The sequence below is a fragment of the Monodelphis domestica genome, chromosome 2 (genome assembly GCF_027887165.1).
Source record: "Monodelphis domestica isolate mMonDom1 chromosome 2, mMonDom1.pri, whole genome shotgun sequence".
Taxonomy (NCBI): domain Eukaryota; kingdom Metazoa; phylum Chordata; class Mammalia; order Didelphimorphia; family Didelphidae; genus Monodelphis; species Monodelphis domestica.
This window is the reverse complement of record NC_077228.1, coordinates 110,849,776-110,873,378: the sequence shown is the minus strand read 5'-3', so window position 1 is coordinate 110,873,378 and position 23,603 is coordinate 110,849,776. Positions and strand designations below refer to the sequence as shown.

Sequence of the window (23,603 nt, the reverse complement as noted above, 5' to 3'; positions counted from 1 at the left end):
GGAGTAGTCAGTGGTTAGTGTCTAGCCTGACTGTTGTAAAGGGGGAAAAGGGGTTAATTTTTAAAGGGTTGGACTTGATTATTTAAGAGTTAGGTCACCAGGGATTTAATTAGTAAATCCCAAATGAATTATAAAGTCAGAATGGATCTTATGGTAGTTTATTTTACAATAAAGAGGGAAGATATTAAGGAAGAGAGAAAGAGAGGAAAAAGAGAGAGATCCTCTTGAGCAAGGCAGGAGTTCAGAGGTCCCTGCCAAGGGAAAGGAGCCTCAAGATGGTGGGCCTTTCCAGTGGCTGGTGCCTCCAGAAAGGCCAAGGGAAAGGGAGTCAGCCTTTTCACTCACTATGTGTCAGTCCAGTCAGCAGATCCTTCTGCCCCTCTTCACCAGCCTCAACTCGAAAGCATAAAGAATTGAATTCTCACCAGAAGTTCCACTCCAAGACTCCTGTCTCCACTTCCAAAAAATGAAGAACTCCCTCTCACAGGAAGTGGCAGTCCCTTTTAAAAACATTTTTCTCTTATGTCACTTCCTGTGCCTTCCCCAAATTCCATGTCTACAAATCATAGTTGATGCTCTGTTCTAGAACTGCCCAGAAGGCAGTTAGGCATCTGATTCATTACCCATTATTATACACCTGGGTCACAGACCTCCCACTTCATGATTAAGTGGGATATTTGCACTTCAGTGATTAGATCTAAAAATGGACAGATTTTCATACTTAATTTTAAGTATCGTGTTTACATTTATGGGGATTAAATCTAAAAATAGACAAGGGTTACAATTTAATCTTCACAATCAGGGAAGAGCTAAGTACCTTCATTGTTACAATCAGGGGAAAGTCGAATCCAATCTTCACACTGTGTAACCTTGGACAACCTTAACTCCAGATGCCTAGCCCTTATTACTCTTCTGCCTTAGAACTGAAACTTAAAATCAATTTTAAGGCAGAAGATAAGGGTTTGTTTGTTTTTTTAAGGCACAACCTCCTGGGCCTCAGTTTTCTCAGATGGTGCAGAAGAGCACTGAGCCTGGAGTCAGCAAGACCTCAGTTTAATCTGTCAGATGGAGAGCAGAATAATACTTTGTCCTGAAGGCCCCGACACTAGCCAATTTCTCCTTTATTTCTATAATCATAGAAAGACATTAAAGAGTATTAAACAAAAAAGGAAACACACTCTTTTTGGTAACAGCAATTGTAGGTACAGAATTTGTTATATCCAAACTCTTCTCAATAATTATTTAAAACTATTCTAAAAGAGTGGCAACTAGATTGCACAGTGGATAGAGCACCAGGCCTGAAGTCAGGAGGACCTGGATTCAAATTTGGCCTCAGACACTTCCTAGACTCTGAGCCTGTTTGCCTAGCCCTTGCCTTTCTGTCTTAGAGATGTTACTAAGACCAAAAAAAAAAAGTTTTTTAAAACAATTTGAAAGAGAACATTCCATCCAATGTCCAGTTCCTTCTCTATTTTGTTCAAGGATAGGAGAAGTGATGGTTGGGAAAATAGGGAGGACTTTGGGTAAGTAGAAAGGAGAAGACAGAGTTTATGAGAGGGGAGAGGTAAGAGATCTTGTTTTTCTCTTCTTTCTCTGTCCCACCCTAACACAGGTAGTCTGAGGCTCTTTGGCCCTGCAGTTGGTACTATCTAGCAAAAATATACGACTACCTCTCTGCCTACAGTGATGCAGTTTTCCAGAACAGCTTAGGTAGAATGGCAATTCCAGGTTAGTCCTCTCAAGCTGACTAAGTTTTTAGTTCAGCTCCATGAACCAGAATAAGTTGCTCTGGGTCTCAGTTTCCCTATTAATACAATGGGAAGAAAAATCCCAGCTCCTATTGAACATTAGAAAGAAGAGGACAAAGGATGTAAAGTGACCTGTGTCCCTCTGGAAATTATTTCTGTTTTCTCCTTTTCTCTCACAGCATCGAGGGATTTTCGAGAATTATTTGACTGATTCTATCAAGCTTTTGCCATCGGGAGAGCCAAGGAATAAATGCTGCTAATTAGAGAGTCCCATCTCAGAGACAGAGGATACCTTAGGAAAGGGGCTGCTAATTATTCAGGACTGGAATTGGGTAGAAGACTTCAAGTCCCCTGCCCCCCTTCTCTATAACCTTCTCTATCCCAAGCTGCTGGTACCTGGTGACAAAAGGAGAATTTTGATGAGCTAAAAGGATAAACCATACATTACTACTGTCTGAGAGCACGAGAAAAAGGGGATGCTAGTGGACCCATAATAAGCATTTTCTCTACTACAAGACAACAGAGGGATGGAAGATTTCTAGAATCAACAAGTTCTCAAGCTGGAAGAGGCTTACAGTGTCACAGTTCTACAGCTCAAACTGGATTCAGCAACCTTCTCATGCAATTCCCTCATTTTACAAATAAGGAAACTGAGGATTTAAAGAGGTTAAATGACTTAATGTTGCAAAGGTAGTAAATATCATAAGTAGTATTTAAATCTAGGTCTTCTGACTCTTGCCCATTCTACACTCTCTCATCCTCCTCTATTGTACAGATAAGCTAATGGAGATTAGGAAAGAATTTGACTTGCCAATGAGCACAGGTAGCTAAAACTAGCAACCAAGTCTCCAAGACATTCCCATGATTTTTTGCATCCCAAATTTTTCCTTCTGTCAAATCTCTATTGAGAACTGTGTGGTAGCATGGGATAGTGGTTAGGCCACTGGAATATAGGGGTTTAGATCCTGGGTAACCCTAAACAAGATGTGTAACACCTTTTGGCCTCAATCCTCCATGGAGGAATCTAGATGTTGCCAAGAAGGTACAAAGATAGTCATCTTCACCAACCACCTATAGAACCAGCTGATAATGAAATAATCAGTTGCTAGGGCATTTCTTCCAGGAGCACTTAGGAATGCCAAGTAGTAGGAAGGATAGACAAGCAATTGGAGGGTGAAGATAGTGATCAACCATCACTTAGTGGCATAGAGAGGATATAGTAGGGTACAGAAGATGGAGGAGACTTGGTGTGAGTGAACAATTTAATGTGAGCTAGTGGAATGTGATTGAGAAGAGACTAATAAGAAGTTTGGTTGGGGAAAGGAGGTCAGGATAGCCTTCCTATGAGAGATAGACACAATGGCCCCTACATGTCCTTTCTAGTTCTAAATCTGTGATCCCATGACTCTTCCCACTGTAAGATTAAAATTAATATCTGATAACTCCAAGTATTTTATAAGATTTATTAATAATCACCTGAAGTAGAGAAAATAGAAAGACAAAAGTAAAGCTGAGTAAAGAGAGGTTTTTCCTGACTACAGTAGTGGGAGAAGAGAGAAGAGAAGGCGGGGTTACAGAAACTTTATCTTCAAAAATGTAAGGACTTAACATGAGGACAAAAGTGGGATTCTGGGAAATGCAGTCCTGGGGTACAAAATTCTAATTACATGCCACCAAAAAAAAAATGATGCCCTACAATTATCCTCATTAGGAATCTACCTTCCCCATCCTCCATCCCTATTCCAACTCACTTGGCCCTGGGTATGGATAGCCCAATTCAATAAACATTGTTTTCTTGGATTTAATATCCTGGGATGATCAGAACTAGAGAGAGAGTGAGAGCTTTAGTTTGACTGTATGATGCCTCAGTGCCAAGCAAAGGCCCATTTGGGATTGGGACAGCTGCCTTCTGAGAACAGTCTTCTTATGGAAAGTACCAAAGAGCCCTGACTAGAAAATTGGGAAATCTCAGTTTTAGTGCCAACTGTGCCAATTACCCTGTCAGCCCCTGTAAGCCTCAGTTTCCTCACCTGCAAAATGAGGGTGATGCTATTAGCCTTCAAAAAGTTATGATTGGGTTCAAATGAGACAACATACTTTGAGAACCACAATACTCTCAGGGCAGCTAGGTAGAGTGCTAAACCTGACAAAAGGAAGTCCTGGTCTCAAATCTGGCCTCAAACATTTCCTAGCTGTATGACCCTGAGCAAGACACTTAACTCCAATTACCTAGCCCTTACTGCTCTTTTTTAAAAATATATTTTATTTTCACAATTATATGTAATAAAATTTTCTACATATTTTCCAAAATTATAAGATTCAAATTTTCTTCCTCCCTCTCTTCCTTCCCTCTCCCCTCTTGGAGATGGGAAGCAATTCAATCTGGGTTATACATGTACTATCATTCAAAACATATTTCCATAATGTTCATTTTTTAAAGAGAATAGTCATATAAAACCAAAATCCCAAATAAACAAGTGAAAAATCGCATGCTTCCATCTGCATTCTGACTCCAGCAGTTCTTTCTCTGGAAGTGGATAGAATTCTTTGTCATAAGTCCTTCAGAATTGATATGGATCATTTTATTGCTGAGAGTAGTGAAGTCTTTCACAGTTGATCATTCCACAGTACTGCTGTTACTGCATACAATGTTCTCCTGGTTCTGCTTACCTTGTTCTGCATCAGTTCATATAGATCTAATCAGCTTTTCCTGAAATCATCTTGCTCATTGTTTCTCATAGCACAATAGGGTTCCATTATCATCATATACTCTTACTGCTCTTCTGCCTCTAATTAATACTTAGTATCTATTCTAAGCCAGAAGGTAAGGGTTAAAAAAAAAGGAAAAGAAAAAAACTATAGCAGTCTTCTGCCTCTAATTAATACTTAGTATCTATTCTAAGCCAGAAGGTAAGGGTTAAAAAAAAAAGGAAAAGAAAAAAAACTATAGTAGTCTCACCACTGAACATTGTTATTTGTTTATCTTGATATGATTCTAAAGGCACCAGGCCAGGGACAACTAAGGGGTGAAAAAGAGCCGTGCATCCTGTGAGACAGGTGGTTTGAACCAGACATCTCCAGTTGAGAGGGAAAATCTTAATTTCCCCATATGTTCCCCATGCCAGCCCAGGGTGTGTCTTCTGGGTTTCTCCTGAGGTCCACAACAGTGAATGCAGTATGGTGTATCAAAAAGAGTGCCTGATTTGTAGTCAAAGGACTTGAATTCAAATCCTAGCTCAATTACTTACTACTTTGTGACCTCAGGAAAGCATTTAACTTCTTTAGACATTAGTTTCCTCATCTGTAAAATAAGGAGTTGGCTTAGATGACCCCTAAGATTCCTTGTAGCTTTGGATCTCTGTGACCCAAAGTTTCTCCCCGGAGCTGAGGGCCACAATTAGTTAAGGTTAAGATAAAGGTGGAAGGAGATGGAAAAAACAAAAGAGGGTCCCTGCTTTCCCTCTCTGCTCCTTCCCTTGTTGTTCTTTGGAGAGTGCACAAATAGAAGCTGTATTCAGGGGTGACATTAAAAGTCTTCCTGGAGAGGCCCTGCCTTGAGGAGAACAGGATACTATGTCACATAGAACCAAGTAGGGCCAGGAGAGAGTCTCAGGGTGGGTTAGAATGCCCCTGTAGGGAGGAAGAAGACAATATATGGACAAATGGCCACAAGAGGTCAGTAGTACTACTCTCTTCCAGGCTTTCTGGTATCAAAGGTTTGGGTTGGGAGTGAGTCCAGATGTTGCCAAGAATGGTACAAATGAGTCCTCTTCACCTACCAGCTCTAGAAAACTGGCTGATGAGGAAATAGTCAAGTGCTAGGGCATCTCTTCCAGGAGCACTTAGGAATCCCAAGTAGTAGGAAGGATGCACAAACAATTTGTGGGTGCAGCTAGTGATCAGCCATCAATTAATGGTGTAGAAAGGGTGCAGTGGCAAGCCAAGGAGGGGCAGTTTTGGGGTGAGTGAATACTTTGAATTGAGCTAGTGGAGTGTGTTTGATAATAAGGGATTTGGTTGTGGGAACGGGTCAGGATGGTTTCCCTCTGTCAAGATGAGATGGCGTGGAGAGGAAGGGCCGTTGGGTATCTGTGCAGCTCAGATTCATGGCTCATACTGTTGCTGTGCCCACACACATCATACGTCAGAAATGGAGCTGTTGACTGGCACCTGTGGTTAGATCCAGTCACATACTGCTTCTTTGAAATGTACCAGCTCAGTGTTTCCTGATTCCTGCCCCTGGAGACAGACACCCAGGCCCCATGGAGGTAGTCCATCCAACACCCCAGTGTTTGAAACTCAGGGCAGCTTTTCATCTGTTTACCAACTATTTTTAGGTGAAATTCAGTCTGAAGAAAATGGGGCAAAATAGCTCCAGTCCAAGAACTAATCAGCTTACACCTAAATCAGAATTCTGCTTTGGTCCGGATAACCCAGGCACTCAGGGTACATTTGGCTGATATGTGCTTGTCAAGTGCTTTCAATGTCAATCTTGCTTCTAAACCTGGTTGAAGAAAAGGTTGGGATGGGAATACGGAAAAATGTAATGAGAGAAATAAATGTTTTTAAATCCCTTTTTAAAAAATAGACTACATAAGTGAGTGCTTGAGGTTATTAAGAGAAACCCTTTCCCCCAACTCCAGGGCCAGAATATAGTGCAACTTGTGTCACCAGTGCTCTTTCGTGTCTCACTTTCCCCATGTACAAAATGGAGAGGCTGGACTACATGAATTTTGAAGTCCCTTTCAGCCCAAGCATTCTGGAGTTTTATGATTCTCAATCAAGAAGCACCCACCTTTCTGGAAGTTACTTGGTAATTCAAACATTCTGTGGAATCACTTGGGTAACTAGATCTTTCCCTTTCTTCTACCCAAAGTAAACAACAACAAAAAAAGATCACCTACAACTAACGTTTTTTTCTATCATTTCACGAATAGAATCCTTCAGAATGTTTCCTCAAAAAAAGGGGGGAGGACACAAAGAGGATCTCTCCTGTGCCCAATTACCAGTCCATTTAAGGATGGAAGAGAGTTTCTTTCAGGGGTCACTGAGCATTTCTTCCCCCAGATATATAGAAGGGTGCCTCACTTTTCTCCTTGTAAATGGGACTCTTTCTACCTCTGATAGGATCATACATTGTTCCCACCCCTCATATGAAACAGTATTGTTTCTCCTTCCACACCAGTGATGCCAGTAGACATAGAAGCATCGAAGAGACATTGGGGAACAGCCATATAATTACAGCTCCCCTTGAAATCAGAATGCTTGAGTCAAGACCAAACTGATTCCCAGAACACAGAGCATCTCCTATAACTATAACTGCATAACCAGGAGAAGAGGGGGCAATAAGGAGTAACCCCCAACCCCAGAAGTTGGTGTGAAATATATGACCCCTGCCACTCATCACAAAGAACAAAACTGGAGCAAAGGATGGGGCTTTGGATTCAGTGACTGTAAAAAAAAGAATGGAGAAACATGTTTGATTCTGTGTAAACTCAGGACAAGGCATACTGGGAAGGTTCTGAGTCCTTCCATAAGATGATCAGAGTGGTCATAGAGTTCACCAGAGGGTAATCCCTGGAGGAAGCTAGCTTTGAATTGGATTTTATAGAAGGAAAGGGACATGGATTGAAGGTAAGGAGTGGGGAAGGAATCTCAGGAAAAGGGAAATGATCTGTACAGAGCCCCAAGGGAAACAGACGGTGAGCAAACTTCCATGATTTCAGTGAAGTCTCTGTTTTAAGAAGTAATAATAAATTAGTTAGAAAAGATTGGCAGGATTGCAAGGAGAAAAGATGATGGAAGAGCCTTGAATTCTGGGCTAAAGTGTTTGGATTTGATGCAAAAGAAACTAGGAGGCTGTTTCATAGTGAAAGGGCAAGAATATATTCCTTACTTAAGACCTCAGGGCACCCCCACTTATAAATGTCCTCCCCAGCAGGAGTGATGAGGACTGTGAGGAGGGAGGAAAGTCAAGGTGTGCTTTCCCTTTTTGCTTTGGTGTAGGGTTGGAATGCTTTGTTTTCCCTCTCTGACCTTTAGTTTTCAGGTGATCATTACAGACATAGAACACTTGGGCTCTGTGCTTTGAGTTTAAAAAGATGGCAGAATTCATTCTTTCTCTTCTGGAGAAGACTTATCAGCTGAGCTAAGGACTCCCACTGAAGTGTAGTGGGTGATAGCAGCAAGAAGATAAAGAGCAGTAGAAACATGCATGCAGCCAGTACAGCCAACTAGCTCCTTGGATAGAGTGCCAGTCCTGGAGTTGGGAGGTCCAGAGTTCAAATCTGACCTCAGACATTTCCTAGCTATGTGACCCTAGACAGGTCACTTAATCCCCTTGCTTAGCCCTTGACGATCTTCTATCTTAGAACAGATACTAAGAAAGTAAGAGTTTAAAAAGAAAGAGAAAGGAAGCTATGGGATGGCATTGCTAGAAGACATAGTGACCTTATAATTATTTTTAAAGTATTCTTTTGGAAAATTGACCAGCCAGACAACAAATTAGAGCCTACAAGCATTTAGACTTTCTTTGAACTCCTTCCCTCTGCTGGCAGAACTAACATCTTTGTCACAAGCCACTAACTTAGACTTAGAAAATCCTCTTTAATCAGTTCTTGACAACCTATATTCTGCTCAAAACATTTTAGGGATCACCTTCCAAATACCCACAAAGGAGTGTCTGAATCTCTGACATAATTTTTGGGTCCCTGTATAAATTATCTTAATAAAGACACACAAAATATCTAAGAAATGGACTCATTGTCTTTCTCTTGGCCCATATTTCTGCTTTAATCATGGATATGTAGCTGACACTAAGCCTCCTAGATTTGAATAGTCCTACTTTGAGAAGCTCCCTCATGCAATCATACCCTAAGAAGGAGAGAAAAGAAAAGAAGGGAAAGAATAAGCATTTAGAGAACCTACTATGTGCCAGGCACTGTGATAAGTGCTTTTACGAATATTATTTCCTAAGAACCAATTCTGAGAGATGATCTAAGACCTTCCCAACTTCTAGAAGCAATTGCTTTGGTTTTGGGGTTTTTTTCCCAGGAATGCTCAGTGGTACCCAGGCTATCTATCAGGTTCTATCCGGGATGTGTTGATATCAGTTGTTTTCCTTCTCTCTTTCTTTTTTCTTCCTTTCTTTCTTTTTCTTCCTTTTTTCTTTCTTTCTTCCTTTTTTTTCTTTCATTCTTCCTTCCTTTCTTTCTTTTAAGCCTTTACATCCCATCTTAAAATCAATACTGTTTCCAAGGCAGAAGAGCAGTAAGAGCTAGGCAACAGGGGTAAAATAATTTGTCCAGGTTCACACAACTAGGAAGTATCTGAATCCAGATTTGAACCCCAAACCTCCTATCTCCAGGTCAAGCTTTCTATTCACTGAGTCACCTAGCTGTCCCCTTAAATTTTCAGTATGAGCATTTGTACCAACAAATTCTGTAAATTAGGGATTGATTTATTGATTTGATATTTAAGATTTAAGAAAGTAATGGAGAAAGTGTTCATGCAGATTAAACTTAAAGATGAGTTGAGCTTCTGCAGAGAGGTGCTTGTTAAGCAGTTACCAATACAACCCTGGTTCTAACCCATACTCTCCTTATAAAATAATGTTCAAGTAACTTAAACTTTTGTGGCTCCCCAGTTCCCCTAGTATAAAATAAAAACTCTTCTGCTTAGCATTTGAAGCCCTTCTTGACCTAGCCCTAAACCAACTTTACATTATTATTGGACCTTACTCTTCTTCTCTTCCCTACTTTTCTTTTCATTATCAGTTTTTAAAATTCTATTTGTTTTTTATTATTAATTTCTCTTTTGACTTTCAGGATTTCCAATTTATTGCTTAATTGGTGATTTTTAAATTTAATTTAATTTAATTTTTTTTTTTATTAAACCCTTACCTTCCATCTTGGAGTGGTAAGGGCTAGGCAATGGGGGTTAAGTGACTTGTCCAGGGTCACACAGCTGGGAAGTGTCTGAGGCCAGATTTGAACCTAGGACCTCCCATCTCTAGGCCTGGCTCTCAATCCACTGAGCCACCCAGCTGCCCCTAAAATTCTATTTGTTTATCTGATGCATTATCTCCCTCCCCCCCTTCCTCTTTTTTTTTTTTCCACTCACATAACAGTCCGGCCAAACTGGCCTTCTTGCTGTTCCTCATACAAGATATTCTACCTCCTTTCACTGTGGCTTCATATTGGCTATCTAGAATATATTTCCTCTCCACCTCCATGTTCTCCTTCAAGGCTCAACTCATCTCACCTCTTACACATGACTTATTCTGCTGCCCCCAGCTGCTAATACTTTCCTATCAAAATCACCTTCTTTGTATTTTGTATCTCTTTGGTATATATACATGTTGTCTCCCTCAACTAGACTAGAAGTTCCTTGAGGACAGGGACTGGTTTTGCTTTTCTCTTCACATTCACAGCACTTAGCATACTCCCTAACAAATAGAAGATAGTGAAATAGTCAGAGCACTAGATTTTGAAACAGGAAGACCTGAGTTCAGATCTTGACTCAGACACTAGCTGTGTGATTCTGCATGAGTAATTAATCTTTCAGCCTCAGTTTCCTCACCTATAAATAGGAATAATTATAGGACAAAGGTATTGTAAAGCTCAAATGAGTTTATTGTAAGTAAAGTGCTTTGCAAATCGGACAGTGCTCTTATTATCAAACTTTATTGGCAGATTGAATGTCTACCAGATTTTAAGCTAATGATAAAGTAGTTTTCAAGATAATCCATCGAGTTTGCCAACTGATCAACAATTTGGAGGAGCCCAGAGGTAGCCCTTGAAAATGGCCTCCCTCCTTTCTTTCCCCTACCTCTTGCTTGCTTTGAATTCAGGGCCATGTAGGATCTTATAGAACCTTAGAGAAGAGAAAATATAGTGTAAGGGAAGGAGTGCTAGACCTGAATCAGAAAACCTAGATTTTACCTTTTAAACTTCTATTCTCCCACTTGCTGCATAGGTGGCCTTGAATAAATTACTCTGGCCATCAGTTTCCTCCTCTATAAAATGATGGGGATAGACTAGATTAGAGATGCCAAATTGTACAATACTCCTGAGTGCATCCTGAACCAGATTAAAGTATAATTGGGAAATGTTTAACAAAATACACAAAAGTACAATAGATCAAAAATAATACTAATGTGTGGTTTTCTAAGACCACGACGTGTGCCTGTTAAGGATTCGTATGTATGGTTTAGTGGCCCCATTTCATTTGAGTTTGGTACCAAAGGAAAAGATGATCACTTAGATTCCTTGCACTTTTTATATTCAGTGATTAATAAAAAGAATCTCATAAATTTAGGTCTTCTGATGTTCTTCTCTCAGACTTTTGGACCTAAAACAGGTGCCTACAAAGAAGGGAGGCAGAAATTCCCTCCCACCTATCTCAACTTTCCCTCCCCATCACCTTGGGTCCTATTCTCCCCTCACCCTCCACTTTCTCCTTCTCTGCCTTAGCTGATTGGAAGTAGTGTTGCTTTAAGTGAAATCAAAGTAACATACCACCACTCTCTCCCCCTGCTCAAAATCTTATGAGTTGGAATTGTTCAGAGTTGGCCAATATAACCCAGCAGGACTCTGCATGGTGAAGAGGTAAAAGGGTTGTGTTCTAGTCCTGGCTTTGCTACCTCATTTAACAACAGTCATTTCTTCTACCTGGTCCTTGGTTTCCTGATCTGTAAAGGAAAGAGATTTATATTAGATGATATTTAAGGGTCCCTTCCAGCTGTAACAGTCTGTAAGATTGTCCTGTCATAGTAGACTGCAGAGGACTCGATTTTGTCCTCAGTCCTCTGATCTAAGAGATAGTAACCAATTGTTTCCTATTGCTTTCTTCTGCATTCTCCTTCTATGAACTACTGAGGTACATCTGCTGCACTTGCTTTGGCTTCTTGAAGCCACAGGTAAGAGATGGGCAGCAGGTGGACACCAAAGGAGGATGAGCAGTTCTGAAAAGGGGAGCAAACCCTCGCACTAGTCTTCCCTGAACACCCCAGACACTCCCTGTAAACTGTCTCAGCAGGCATCAAAGGTAACTGGTGTGGAGAAGAGAGAAATTATTAGAAAATACAGCAAGACAAGAAGCTGGAGATTGATCAGCTCTCAGTCAAATGAAGATTCCTTTTGGAATGTGACCGGGAAACAGTTGGAGGCAGGAGTCAACTGTTTGACTGTTTGGAGGACTTTTGGCTGATGGTGACGACCCTAAAGGAAGAAGCTGGGTTTATCTCTGGGACTTGGGATAATCAAGTTGGAGGTGGCATGGCTGATTTGAAGGCAGAAGAAGAAGGATAATAGTCCATATATCTCTCTCTCTGACTAGCTCTGTTTCATGCTAGTGACTGAATTGCCATTTCTCTCAATATCCTCCAACCTAAGACTCACTGTAGATAATAGGGAAAACCCTATCCCTCTTACCTCCATCCTTCATCTTTTCTTGTTTTTCCCAATAAACTCTTACTTGAGATAAAGAAGAAAAAGGAGTATTTCCTCTGAAACATCATAGTTCACCCTGAATGACTTAGAAGGAGGCTGAAGAAGAAGGGGGAAGAGCAAACTGAAGGGAAGAAGAGGGTAGGAAGGGAGACTGGAAGAAGGAGGAAGGGAAGTGTAAAAGGGAGTAGGGTAGGCAAAGGAAGATAACTACCTGATCTATTAGTTATCTATTATCCATCAAATATACCCTCTAATATCATCTATTACACTGGCAAGCCTCAAACCCATCAGTGAATTGTCCCCAGGCATGAAAAGACTTCCCCTGGAAGAATAAGTGGATGGGAACATTTTGTTCCATAACCATGAAAGCAGCAGGAGTATGTGCTATGGAGCACCTAGAACTTGGTCAGACATGAAAGACACCAAGATCATCTATTGAATCTTTGGACATCACCAGTCATCCTCACTTTTGTCCTGCCACTGGACTTTGATGCCTAGAAGAGAAAGGGAAGTTGATGACTTTGCACAACTCTGTTCACTTAAATCCAATTTATGAGTAACTCAAGACATCACTGCATGATGTCATTGACCCTCTTCAAGTATGAAGGACAACAACCAACCCTCAGCCAACTACAGTAGGCATTGAGAAAAAATCTGATCATCTATCGATAGCCTGGAAGGAGAAGCAACTCAAAGAGTGTTTAATTTTTGTCTTTTTACTCTAAATGATCACCCTAGTGCAAATATCAATAATATGGAAATAAGTCTTGATCAATGACACATGTAAAAACCCAGTAGAATTGCGCGTCAGTTACGGGAGGATGTTGGGGGAAAGGGAGGAGAAGAACATGAATCTTGTGGCCATGGAGAGATATTCTAAATTAACTAATTAAATAAAATTCTCCCAATTAAAAAACATTTGTCTTTTTAGCTCCATCACAGGGCTGGGCACATAGGTATGGATGAATACTTGTTAAAGTATGTTTGATGATTGAAAGAATATGAAAGTTAAAGTATGATAAAGATGACTGAAAAAGTATCACCAGTGGGAAACTGAGGATCAGAGAGGTCAAATGACTTGCCTACTAGGCAGCTAGGTGAGCCAAGGTAGTAACAAAATTATCCTATTTGTGTCCTCTTCTGAATTCTTTTTCCCCTCCTATATGTTTAATTGAATTATTCTATACCCAATCAACAATATGAAAGAGGCAGCTAGGTACAGTAGTGAATAGAAAGCTGGGCCTGAAGGCAGGAAATCTTGAGTTCAAATTTGGCCTCAGACACCTATTTGCTGTGCAACCCTTGGTGAGTCACTTTACTTCTATTTGATTCAGTTTCCTCATCTGTAAAATGGGGATAAAAGTAGCAGCTACCTCTCAGGGTTGTTCTGAGACTCAAATGAGTTAATAATTGTAAAGCCCTTAGCACAGTGCTTGGCATATAGAAAGTGCTACAAAAATATTGCTTATTATTACTGTCAGAGACAGAATTTCTTACTTGAAATCTAGAATTATTTTCTCCATGTCACAATGCTTCTTGTCAAAATGCACATGTGCTTATGCATGCACGTGCACACACACACACACACACAGAGCCCTCAGCAGTGTGCCTCAGATCTCTCTCCAACTTCGAGTTGAATTTTTATTGGGGTTTTCCTCAAACTTAAATGCTCAGTTGAACGGACAATCGTGAGTCAACCAGGCAATGCAGTGGATAGAGGGCTTGACCCAGAGTCAGAAAGACCTGAGTTCAAATCTTACCTCAACCACTTATGAGTTATATGACCATAGGCAAGTCTTTTAACCCCTGTTTGGCTCAGTTTCCTCACTTGTAAACTGAGGATAATAATAACACCTACATCCCATGGTTGTTATAAGGATAAAATGAGATATTTGTTTGTAAAGCACTTTGAAGCACTATATAAATCCTTGTTGTTGTTATTAATTTATTATTTGGTCATTATTATTTTAATAATGATTATTATCAAATAATAAATCATTATTATTATTACTCTGGTTAAGTGGATAACCAGTTGGTTTCAGAACCAGCAAAACCTAAGGCCAAATCCATATTTCCTGGGAAAATCACTTGACCTTCTTCATGCTCTAAGTGAACAACTTTAAGTTCCAGAGAAGGTGCCAATCTGTATTAGTAAAGGGAATTTCCTCATCCCCGAATTCCTTGTACCAACAACAAACAGGTCCAATCCTTATCTCTTCTATATGAGGCCTGACCCTGAATGGAGGTAACAGATTTCCCCACATTCACCTGTTCTTTTCCAATAGTTCCTGTGATTAACCAACTCATCAGGCCTCTCATTGTTTGAATTCCTGAAACTACAAGGTTGGTAGAAGCAACATGTAAGGGTACATGTTGGGGGGAGGGAGGTCAGATCTGCAACTGGGGGACCTTCTCATACTAATCTCCATAGGAGCAGAGAGCTTAATCAAAGACACAGTGCTGGAGTGGCAGGCAGTCATCAAACATTTATTAAGCACCTACTTTGTGCCAGGTACCATGTAAAGGGGAGAAGGAGTTTACAAAGAAAGGTCCAAAACAATCTGCCCTCAAGGAGCTTCCAATCTAATAACATCGAAATGTCATATACAGAATAAGTAGGAAGTAATTACAATTGGAGGGAAATAGAATTAAACTGGGAATGGATTCTTGTGGAAACTGGGGGAGGCAGTGATGAGGAAGGAGAACATTCTAAGCATGGGAGCAAACAGGGAAAATATTTACACCCTCCTTTTTATTCAACCTCTCCTGGCCCATAAACCAAAAACTGCTGCTGTGCATGGAGCGCCTTTCTGCGGTGGAGTTCTGTGACCTATGCCTGGTCTCCAGACCAATCAGGATTCATAGGATCCCTTTCTCCCAGAAGGTCTGTGTTTTTCTGAACCTCAGTCTCTCTCTTCCATGAAATGGAATTATCCCTAAATTTGACCTATTGCTAAGTCACTTGTGAGTAGGAAAATGTTCCTTCAAAGCTATGAGAAGTAGAGCCCTTGGGAACCATAGATTCTTAGAAGAGATTCTAAGAAAGGGACTTTACAGGCCATCTAGTCCAGTTTTATGGATGAGGAAACTGAGGCCCCAGAAAGTCAAGTAGTATACCTGAGGTTCCACAAGTAAATGGCACAAGTCACACGTGAAATCAGGTCTAAATCTAGGCTCTTTTTTTTCTTTTTGAAAATTTGATTTTATCAATTTAGAACATTATTCCTTGGTTACAAGGATCATGTTCTTTCCCTTCCCTCCCCCCACACTTCCCATAGCTGATGCGCCATTCCACTGGGTTTTACTTGTGTCCTTGATCAGAACCTATTTCCATGTTGTTGCTGTTTGCACTAGTAGGTTCATTTAGAGTCTACATTCCCAACCATATCCCCATCGACCCATGTAATCTCTATTTCAACCTTCCTCATATGAATGGGAAGGGGGAAGGGAAGAATACACACCCACAGAGCACCTCCAATGTGCCAGGCACTATGCCAAGTGCTTTTTACAAATATTTTCTTATTTGATCCTTACAACAACCCTGAGAGGTAGTTGCTGTTATTATCCCCATTTCACAGTTGTAGAATCTGAGACTAAGAGGTTAAGTGATATACCCAGGGTCACATAGTAAGTGTCTGAAGTTGGATTTGATCTCAAGTCTTCCTAACTCCAGGTCCAGCATTCTGTCTATTGAACCATCTAGCTCACATTTATATAGTCCTTTCTAGGTGCCAAACATTGTGCTCTATAATTTTTTTTACTTATAATTTATATATTTTATATGTATATACAAATATATAATTATATAATGATGATCTTATTTTGATACTCACAACAACTCTACAAAGTAGGTATTATCATTATTCTCATTTATAAAACAAGAAACTGAGGCAAATAGAGGTTAAATGACTTGCACAGGATCACCAAGCTAGGAAGTGTATGAGGCCAGAGTTGAATTCAGGTCTTTTTGTCTCAAAGCCCAGCATTCTATCCACTGGACCACCATCTGCCTCAATGTTAACTATTGTTGTTAATATTAGATGGATGAGAAAATTGAGGCCCAGAAAGGGGGAGAGATTTGTCCTAAATGCCACAAGTGAGTAATAAGTAAAATAGGAAATATCTGAGCCCTGGTCCTCCACCTCCAAAACTAGGGTTCTTTTAAAAAAAATTAAATTTTGTTTTAGAATTATTATTAAGTATCAGTTTCAGGGCAGTGATAAGAGCCACACAACTGTGGTTAAGTGATTTGTCCGGGGTCACACAACAAGGGCATCCCCAAATCCCCCAAATCCAATGCTCTTTCCACTACACCAAAAGGAGTCAGGGCTCCTGGCTCTGCAAATATTCATTCAGCCCTTCCCAAGTTTCTACAACTGTATACATAGCCACATGTAGCCAGTGGCATGGGCAATTTCCAGAAGACCCATTTCTTTGTACACTTGCTGAAGGATGATCTGGGTCTTTGATCATGGAGGACTGAGAAGCAACAGAAGAAGGATATAGGTGAGCTTTGATGCACTATAGTTATACAACTTGAAAATTCCCTGAAAAAAATAAGGCTAAATATAGCAAATATGTAAATTATGTAAGTATATCTGTCTGTGTAGGCTTACCACCAACTCAGTTATTTCATATCTACAGACAAGTTTTGGGGAAAAACTCTTCAGAGTTCCCTGTGTTATTCATCTCTAAAACCTCAGTTTCCACCTAGAGAATGAGAGGGTTAGAACAGATAATCTTAGGGCAGCTAGGTAGCAAGAGAGACAAGAGTTGGAATTGGGTGGACCTGGGCCAATGATGGTGAACCTTTTAGAGACTGAGTGCCAGCTGCCCTCACTCTGCATATCAGTGCTCCCTTACCCCAGACAGGGAAGGGAGGAAGCACTCCAACTGGGATGCTGGGCATAGGGGCAGGTGAAGTGAGGAATATCCTCAGGTGCAGTGGAGAGATAGAAGGGAGCAGCCCCCTCTGACACATGTGCCATAGGTTCTCCAACATGGATCTAGACTCAAATATGACCTCAAATAGTTCCTCAGATAGTATGACTCTGGACAAATCATTTAACCCCAATTGCCTAGCCCTTATGACTCTTCTATCTTAGAATCAAAGCAGTATCAATTCTAAGAGAGAGGGTAAAGGTTTTTAAAAAAAAAGAACATAATCTCTAAGGCCCATTTCAGTTCTAAATTCCATGTTTGAAATAGTAGGTTTCAGTTTACTAAACTCTCTTAATTCCTAGAGTTCTGAACATTGCAGTTTGGTCCCCTGAACCAGCCTAACCACAATATGTCCTTCAAAACCAGCCTGGGAAATGCTTAGCTATGTTCCATACCATACCACATTCCTCACTGATTCATATTGCTATACTAATCTGGACTACTTCTTTCCCAACCCCATCCCACTCATTATTGTTGGAGTTATGGGGGTTGCCATGTAGGGTCTTAGAAATTAGTTACCTGCATTTTTACAGCTCAGGGTCTCCTCCACCCCACCTACCCACCCACCCTCTTCCCAAAAGCTTCCCTAGCTACATTCAGGACATATTTTTGGTGGGCAACTACCCAAGATCATAGTTCACAAGCTTCATACAATGTTTTTTTCTGTTAACATACGAACAAGAGTTCAAAGCAAAAAGACAAACACCTTACAAAATAAGTGGAAAAGAACATCTAGTCCATACACACAGAAGTATAGTCTCTCACAGATACTTTCAGGGGAAAGGGGACCATGAGTAGAAAGAATGTAAGCATTGAGAACACATGTTGAGAAGGCACACAGGTGAGGAACACAAGGCATATGCTTAATTTAGGCAATTCGTGATCCTATATCAATATCTCTGCTGGGACATTGCTCCAGCATTATTGCTTACTTCTCTACAAAGCCCCCAATGTTATCTGTGGCTTTTTGATGACAAGGTGATTCTCCACTCCTACATACTGCTAAATTTCTTTGCTGGGCTATCATTCCCTATTATACTCTAATCCTTTGATTTCTTTGCTAAACTTCTGATTTAGCCAGTTTTCTGGTTCTTCACTTACTTATAATTGCTATGTTGCCTTTTCCCCAAAAGGAAATTTCTTAGCTCTTTTAGATTCTAGAAACTTGAGCTATATCAATTCTTTTGTGATTCAGACCCACAGCTTCAATTATACCTAGTCAGCCATTCAAGTGAGAAGCCACTAGACATTGTCTATCTGCTTTTCCTCTGCCTCAGCTGTCAATCTTTGAATTCAGTATGCTCTGAGTTAGAATGTAAAAATTCCTTTCTAATTCCATGAACCTGGACACTACCTAAATGTATGCGAATCACTTCAGGAATTTGTTTAACAAGACTTGGTTGGGTAGGGACAAGATGGAGTTAACAAATTTCTGTTCTGCATTCCTGTCAGCAACTTTAAAATCACTATTCCCTTTTTATGCATTAATAACATATTAATCAGTAGAGCCTTCTCTGGCTAATCCTCTAAAAGTGAACTGGACTTGGGCAGCAAGAGTAAGGGATATAAAAGGAGAAAAGTAGAGGGAAGGAACTGGATGATCTCTGCATTGGCCTGGCCAACCCTTGGAAAATAGAGAGTTGACTCTATTGTTCTAACCACCTTAAAGGAACTGTGAATTTGGGGGTGGGGTGGGGAGGGAATGACGCCTGTTTATTTGACCTCTCAGGACAGGTGCACTATGCGTCCTCTCTCCACCTGTGCCCTAACCCCCGAGCTATTATCCCCCCCACACCCCACAATTGCTCATAATAGGCAGTAGGTCCCCCCTCCCAGCCCAACCCAACCCAGCACTTGAACCCGGCTGACTGACTGCTTGCTTGAGGATTAGCTCCTCTTTGGGGATCCCACAATAGCCCTCCACATCTTTTGTTCTTCTGTTTGTGACAAATATTGAAGCTCTCTCCTGAAACCCATTACAGACTATCCACCTACTGGCACAAAGGCTTTCCGCTCATCACTAGGCAGACCTGATGCCAGGACGCTCCTGGATACTGTACCAAAGGGCTTCACCTGCTGCTGCTTCTCCGGTTACCTGTGAGATAACATTCAGTTCCCAATGTCCCACTGTTAAGGGACCAGGCAGCCAGGAAACAGGTCTAGATTCAACTTCTGAGACTCGTTCGAAGGTTCTTTTAAATGTAGAGGAGAAATGGTGCGGAAAGAGCAGATGATGGTCTGGGTGGCTTATTAGCTCCCCCAAAATGGAAAGGACAATAGCTTCAGGGCACAGGTTTTAAAACAGGTCCTTACAAAGAGAGTGGATGACATTGAATTTGCCAAAGATTTTATTCCCTGGGGTTCAATTAGTCACTTAATTCTATTAGGTAGAGGCAAGGTGTGGAGAGTGGAAATACTAATAATAGCAATTCACATTTACAAAGCATGTTATCTAGAAAGTGTCTGAGGCCACATTTGAACCCACAACCTCCCATTTTTAGGTCTGGCTCTCAATCCACTGAACTACCTACCTGACTCCTCACTAATATTTTTCAATAACAGAAATCCACTTTCTATTTCATATCCTCTACCCTCCAATTGACAAAAAAAAAGCAAAATATGTTTTAAGTATGTAGAGCCAAATAAGACATATTCCTACATTGACCCTGTGCAAAAAATATGTCAGTACTCCATGCCCATTGCCACTTTATCAGGAGATAGGTAGCCGGAATCAAGGTTGGGCATTGTGTTGATCAAAGTTCCAAAGTCTTTCAAAAGTTATTTGTCTTGATGATATTGTTGTCATTGTATAAATAGTTCTCATTCTATTCACCTCTCCCTGCATCAGTTCATATAAGTCTTTTTAAGTTTCTCTGAAATCCTCCCTTTCATCATTTACTAGATCACAATAGTATTCTATCACAGATGTATGTATTTGTATGCATATATAGACACACACACACATATATATAGGCACATGTACACATACATATCATAAGTTAGCTAGCCATTTTCCAGGTATTGGGCAACCCTTACCTTTCATGGCTAAACTCCTTAAGAAGACCCTCTATAATAGGTGCCTCCACTTTCTCTTTTCTCACTTTATTCTTATTCCTTATAATCCAGCTTCAGACTTCATCATTCCCCCAAAACTACTCTTCAACATTACCAGTGATCTTAGCCTTTTCTTAGTCTCTGTTCTTTTTTTTACCTCTCTGCAGCTTTTGACACTTAATCGCCTTTTCCTCCTTGATACTCTCTATAGGTTTGGGGGATACCATTCTCTCCTGGTTTTCCTCCTGCCTGGCAGACCATTCCTTCTCAGTTTCCTTTGACTGCATTCTTATATAAGTCATACAACACATAGGGTGTCCCACAGGATTTCATCCTTTTCCCTCTATATCAGTGGTATTAGACTCAAATAGAACAAGGTCCTTGCCTGCCTTAGGTTAACTAAGAAAACCACAAGTTATCATTATTCCTATTGTATTATATTGTTACTTGTTTTGCTAAACATTTTCCATTTCCATTTTAATCTGGTTGGGCAGCACTGAGGAGTTTTGAGAGCTCATGACTTCAGGTTCCAAGTTTGATACTTTGACTCTACAGTACTTTACAGTACTTTCATCACAGCTCTTACAAATTTAATTATCATCTTTCTGCTGATGACTCTCAAATCTGCTTATTCTGCCCATAAGATCTCTGCTCCATCTGCCTTTCAGACAACAAATTAGATGTCTAGTAGACATCTAAAACACCCCAAACTTTTTTATTACTGTCTTGGGCACCACCATCTTCTCAGTCCCACAGGCTCACAAGGGTTATGATTAAAATTGTCTCAAAGAGACTGATTTTAGGATAATATAAATTTATTGATTATATCAAGTTTATTGGTTAGGCCAGCATCATTACTGATAGTGATATAGGTCTCCCTGGCTCTCTCTTGAGCAGGGACAACCTGAACTGGGTCAATCAGCTTAATAAGTAGATTTTAAGGAATTCATTATTCAGCCCCCCCTCCCAGTCAGCCCAAGACATCTTTAACTGGTGACAGCTAATTAAGAGGTGGTCATCAACCTATTCACCCCTCCCCATGCCCAGAGATGGACAGGTGTGAACCTTAAAAATTCTCAGACCCTACTTCATAAGGTTTGGTTAAGACCACTCCCCATTTTAAAACAATGAAGGAACTTAGATCAGGAATGTGAAGACCTCTACTCCACCCCTACTTAAGCCTGCTTTAGGGGAAGAAACTCCTTGCTGAACAATGAAAGATACTTAAACCCATACTTATAGTAAGAGAAAAGTTCTTAAGCTGTGCCTATTTTTAGATATAATACAAAAGGGTGCTAAGTACCTATAAAGGTCAGGCAACTTGTGAATTTACAAGCCTTCTTAGGTGTGAACTAAGAATGGTCTGTCCTTTAAAAAACGTCTACTGTGATTGGTAGATGTAAGAACTTAGGGGAGGTGACATAGGAGAAAACTTCCTTTATAAGGAGAGGAAAAGCTGAGTCTCAGGACAGTCAGAAGAATCTCTCTCTGGAGATGGCTGGCTGGCTGAACTGGTGTCTCTGAACACTAGAATCCTTGCTTGGACAAATCTTGTGGTGAGTGATTAAAGACTGACTGATCTCTCTCTTAAGACTTGGGTCTAGGCCATGTTGGCTACGGCCCTTCATACTTATTCCTCTCTTATTCTCTCTCACTTTCATTAATTCCTCATTTGTATGAATTAAAATCTCTATAAAACCCAGTTGACTTGGGTATATTTTAATAATTGGGAAATTTTCCCTGGTGACCACCTTATATTTTATTTAAAACAAGACATTGTCTTGAAACCATATTTTCTGCGGTCACAAATTTACTCATCCACTCTTTTATCTGCCACAATTTAAGTCTTCCACTATTTTAATTATTACACAGGTCAAGTCACATAAGTCTAAAAAAACAACAACCTTTCTCTCCTTCATTTATTAATCAAATTCTGTTTTAAAAAAAAGATATTCCTTGAGATTCTCAAGAACAAAAAAATGCAAAAAACTGCAGACTAGATGGTATCTCTGATCAAGATCTCAGACATAGAACTACACAGTAATTCTCCCTGATATATAGGAATAAATACAATATATGAAAAATTAATGATCACAAAAGCAAGGTGTCATAAGCATCTCCTCACTATTTCTCACCCTCTATATCCAATCTACTCACAGAAAAAATGTTGATTTTACCTTGGTAACATCTTTCCAATATGCCCCCTTTTTCTTCCCTCCAAACATTTTGACTCTTTATCACCTCTCTCCTGGACTATTGCAATAGCCTGCTGGTGGTTCCCCCATTCGTTTGACTTTGTTTTCATTATTTCTTGTTGCTTTATGTAGTTATTAACTTCTATTTGGTCCATTCTGAATTCCATTCCATTTAGGAAGTTTGTTTCTTGGGTAAGATTTTTGTACCTCTTATTCCAGGTCACCAATTAACTTTCCAATGCCTTCTTCCATAGCTCTCATTCCTTTAATTTTTTTTTTCTTTAGCACTCTGTTTGATTTATAAAAGCATTGTAACTCTTGTATTATCTTTTGTAGGAATTTGAGGTGAACTTGTGCCCAAACTGTATTTTTCATTGAAGCTTACTTTTAAGTGCTTTCTTGACATTCTCTTCTTCTGGGTTTGAATCTTGAGTACTCCTTTTGCCAGAATAATTGTTATAGTAAGATTCCTTTTAATTTATTCTTTCTTCTGGTCTAGTACCTGACTTCATATTTTTTGTAAGTAATGTCTGGGTTGCTTCTGCTACTATTTTCTTAGGGCATTCAATTTTTTCCAGAACCCCAGGAATAGGTCAGGCTGGGGACCTTCAATGCACCCAAAGTGGTGTGACCCAGGGAAAAATCTAACTTCTGCCCACCTCCTCCAAGCTCTGCAAGTTTCTAACTTAGGTTTGGGTCAGAGCACTGCACCTGTGGACGTGAACCAGTTAGATTTCCAATAGACTGCAGCTGGACTCCATCACTAGCAACCAGTCAGAAAGCTCTCCTAGTTTAGAATGACAGAATTGTAGGTTCTCTTTTGGTCTGAGATTCCCATCCTTTTCATTCCCCTGAAGGCTTCAGGCTGGGCTAGAGTCTAGAACTAAGACCCTGCTCTGCTTCTGGGATCAAAACCATACCACTCCTCTTTAGCTTCTTGCTAGGGACTGAAACCACTTCTAATCCTGGAACACCTGGATCAGTGATCCAGGATAAGGTAGTATAACAGTGATGCCAGTTGACATATATTCCTGCATAAGATTGGACCTCTCTTTTCTGAATCTGGGACCTCTTCTTGTACTACAGAAACCATCTCTTCCTACACTAGAGTGCTTCATCAGACCATTCTGGTCTAGACCCTGGACTCCATTGTACAAAGACCTCTTTGTGTCTCTCTAAGCATGACCTGGATTGGAAAAATTACTCCATATAAT

General features: G+C 40.3%; 1 protein-coding gene across 2 annotated transcripts in view; it reads left to right on the top strand.

The window, feature by feature from the left end:
* Positions 1-23,603, top strand: part of RAB7B (RAB7B, member RAS oncogene family) — a 54,494-nt gene that overhangs the window by 19,808 nt on the left and 11,083 nt on the right. Inside the window, exon 6 of one of the 2 annotated variants that reach the window (XM_001365743.4) lies at positions 1,928-4,244. The exons of the other annotated variant lie outside the window; for it this stretch is intronic. Coding sequence (XP_001365780.1) covers positions 1,928-2,008 — 81 coding nt within the window. The 3' untranslated portion in view covers positions 2,009-4,244. Of the gene's footprint in view, positions 1-1,927; positions 4,245-23,603 lie in introns of those variants that run through there. 2 annotated transcript variants of the gene reach the window in all.